Genomic DNA, 3,107 nt, shown 5'->3' on the forward strand with positions numbered 1-3,107 from the left:
TGTACAGTATATGTAAAATGTAAACTTTTAAATAAGAGAAAAACAAAATACATAGCGTTTTAGACCCGAGCGCTCTGTTTTCTCCACACTTTGTTTGAAACACGTGTGAAGTTTTTAAGTGTCCTCAGTGAATTCTGATTACTGTTTCTCCAATTTTGTGACTATGGAAAAGAAGAATATCTCTGGGAAGCACTCTGGTGATCGCATTTCCGGTGGTGATCGTAAAAGAAAGGCTATAACACTTGAAGAAAAGCTTGATGTTTCATGACTCCTCAGCCTCAACATCACCCTTATCCCCCATCAAGTTATATTCATATTTTTTCAAGGAAAAGTGTAACATTTACTGTATGATTTCATTATTAGATATGAATGTAACATTTATTTAGACTGTGCTATCCTTTGTGTTAGGCTAACTACGAAATTTTTTTTCGATTTGGAGTAATCTGCACCTAACCCTATTTTCTCCATAAGCCCTGTTATTTCTATTACACGAATTTCTATAACACGATGTTTTACAAGAACACTACTATCGCGTTATAGCAGAACTACCTGTATTTTAAAAAACCAAGGATGGTTGGTAAAGGACTACTGAGTCAGTGGGTAAGTGTCACATTTGGGGTACTGGTCTTATACAGCAAATAGAGCTCAAAAGCTACTTTTTAAATGGAAATTTTGGGGGGCCGTCTTATGCACCCCGACGCCTTATAGGCCGAGATATACGGTAGTAGAGATTGATGGGTGTTGTAATGAGCAGGTGGTGGTGCCGCAGGTGATGAGGAAAACAGTCATGGAGTTGCTTCATGCCTCAGTAATGGATAGATACACAGTAAGTTTGTTTGGTCAGGAGTGTCGTCAGATGTGACACGGTATTATTGGTCATGTGACCAGTGCCAAAGGACAGTAGATAAGGGTAGAGTTCCCTGTGCAAAATTAGGCAGAATGCCGATTATAGACGAGTTGTTTCAGAGGGTGGCAGTAGAATTAGTTGGACCATTAGAATCGCGCGCTAGTGACGGATAACGGTACTCTGTATATTCGAACTTTTATAAGACTACGCCACGAGATATCCCGAGGCCGTAGAGCTCAAGTCTTGCGACACTGTGAGTGTGGCAGAGGCACTGCTTAATGTGCTCAGTAGGGTAGGGATTCCCAAAGAAATTTTATTTGATCGAGGAACACAGTTTACGTCATGCGATGTGTAATGGCTTACTTGAAAGGTTTAATGGGGTACTAAAGATGCTTAAGCGCATGTGTCATGAGCAACCTAAAGAGTGGCCTGTGTATTTAAATCTCCTTTTGTTTGCTTATAGATAGGTACCCCAATCTAGTACCACATTTTCTCCCTTCGAGTTGATTTATGGTCACTCTGTACGTGGACCATTCAGTCTGTTAAGGAACTTGTGGGAGGAAATGAGGAAGATCAAGAAAACTCTAGGTCAGTGTATGATTACCAGATTAATCTGAGAGAGAAAACAAGATGCATGTAAGGTAGCTCATGAAGAGTTAGCGAGAGCAGGTGACAATTATCAAATGTATTATGATCGCAAAGCCAAGGATAGACAGCTTACAGTCGGTTAGAAAGCTTTGATCCTACTGCCAACCAGTAACAATAAGCTCCTAATGCAGTGCAAGGGCCTTTTGATGCAGTTAGGAGAGTTAACAAGTGGAATTATGTGGAACTTTTTCAAGCCTACAGGTGCACCATATATCCTACAGTTACAATACAGTACTCATATATTTAACCTTCTCTTAAATTTCAGATGTAATATTATCTCTGCCTGTCTACCACATTCTATTAAAAGCTACAAGGGGTGAACAGAAGCACCACCGGGACTCTCAAGATACTAAATTCCTTTCATCTGCTCACGGCTCTAATGAACCCTTAAACAGCAGTCATCATTGGTGGAAGTTTCATGTTAATCTGCTTTCCATTTTTGCAAATATGGGGGGAGGTCCTTAGCCACGGATTAAGGATTAAGATAACTCACTTTGGTTGTGAGATGCCTAACATGATCAAAGGAAGTAATAGCAGAAAAGTATAAAACTGCAACATATCACCCACCTTTTTTCCCAGTTGCTAGGAGCTCTTGCATGATGGCCTTGCTTATGTCATCATCCAGACATAACTTCTCTCTACGAAGATCTTCTTTGCCTAGAGAACGTGCTAAGTCTTCTAGATTTCTCTGTACTGGACTCACAATGGCAACAATGTTGTTCTTTGATGGGTCAGCATACACACAAATATTCTCTACATATGGACTGACTTTAAGTTCTGATTCCACTTTGCCAAGAGAAACATACTCGCCAAACTGAAGTTTCACGAGGTCCTTTTTGCGATCTATGGACAGTAAAATTTTTTTAAAAATTCCCATTTTTTCACATTAACAATAATGAATATCCACATCATTGTCTTCTTATTTAAAAGCTAAATTACATGGTTACAACAATAGATAATCAATGCAAAGAAAAACAGTACAAAGCTGGTACAGTGCATTGTTCCTATAACTGCCTCCTGGGTCACTGGTCCACTGTAAATATATCGATTGTACTGTATTCCCCTGAGGAAACACTTACCTATAATCTGAAGAGATCCATCTTCAAGAAATTCACCAATGTCTCCAGTACGGAACCACCGGCAGCCATCTTCATCATAGAAATCTTCCTGTGTTTTCTTAGGGTTCTTATAGTAACCCATAGTGATATTTGCTCCACCTGGTAGAAAAAAAATAAATAAATAAATAAATAAATAAATAAATAAATAAATATATATATATATATATATATATATATATATATATATATATATATATATATATATATATATATATATATATATATATATATATATATATATATATATATATATATATATATATATATATATATATATATATATATATATATATATATATATACAGTGAGTTCTGCTATAACGCGTGTTTTGATAACGCGAATTTGCTCTAACGCGATTTATGAATTAGGAACGATATTTGTATAACGCGAACGCTTGTTTGCTATAACGCGATTTTTGCTTACTATTTCTCCAATTTTGTGGTACAGTGGGGTATGCTATAATGAATCTAATTGGTTCTAGAACCTTGTTCGTT

At 37.0% G+C, this 3,107-nt stretch overlaps 1 protein-coding gene across 1 annotated transcript; it reads right to left on the reverse strand.

Moving 5' to 3' along the window:
• Positions 1-2,039: 2,039 nt before the first annotated feature.
• Positions 2,040-2,707, reverse strand: LOC121875568 (long chain acyl-CoA synthetase 9, chloroplastic-like). Its single transcript, XM_042380158.1, has 2 exons — positions 2,575-2,707; positions 2,040-2,338 (listed from the first exon to the last, which is right to left on the reverse strand). The coding sequence occupies exons 1-2, from the start codon at positions 2,693-2,695 to the stop codon at positions 2,055-2,057; spliced, it is 405 nt and encodes a 134-aa protein (XP_042236092.1). The 5' UTR covers positions 2,696-2,707; the 3' UTR covers positions 2,040-2,054.
• Between the last annotated feature and the right edge of the window lie 400 nt (positions 2,708-3,107).

The sequence above is a fragment of the Homarus americanus genome, unplaced genomic scaffold (genome assembly GCF_018991925.1).
Source record: "Homarus americanus isolate GMGI-L3 unplaced genomic scaffold, GMGI_Hamer_2.0 scaffold3021, whole genome shotgun sequence".
Classification (NCBI taxonomy): domain Eukaryota; kingdom Metazoa; phylum Arthropoda; class Malacostraca; order Decapoda; family Nephropidae; genus Homarus; species Homarus americanus.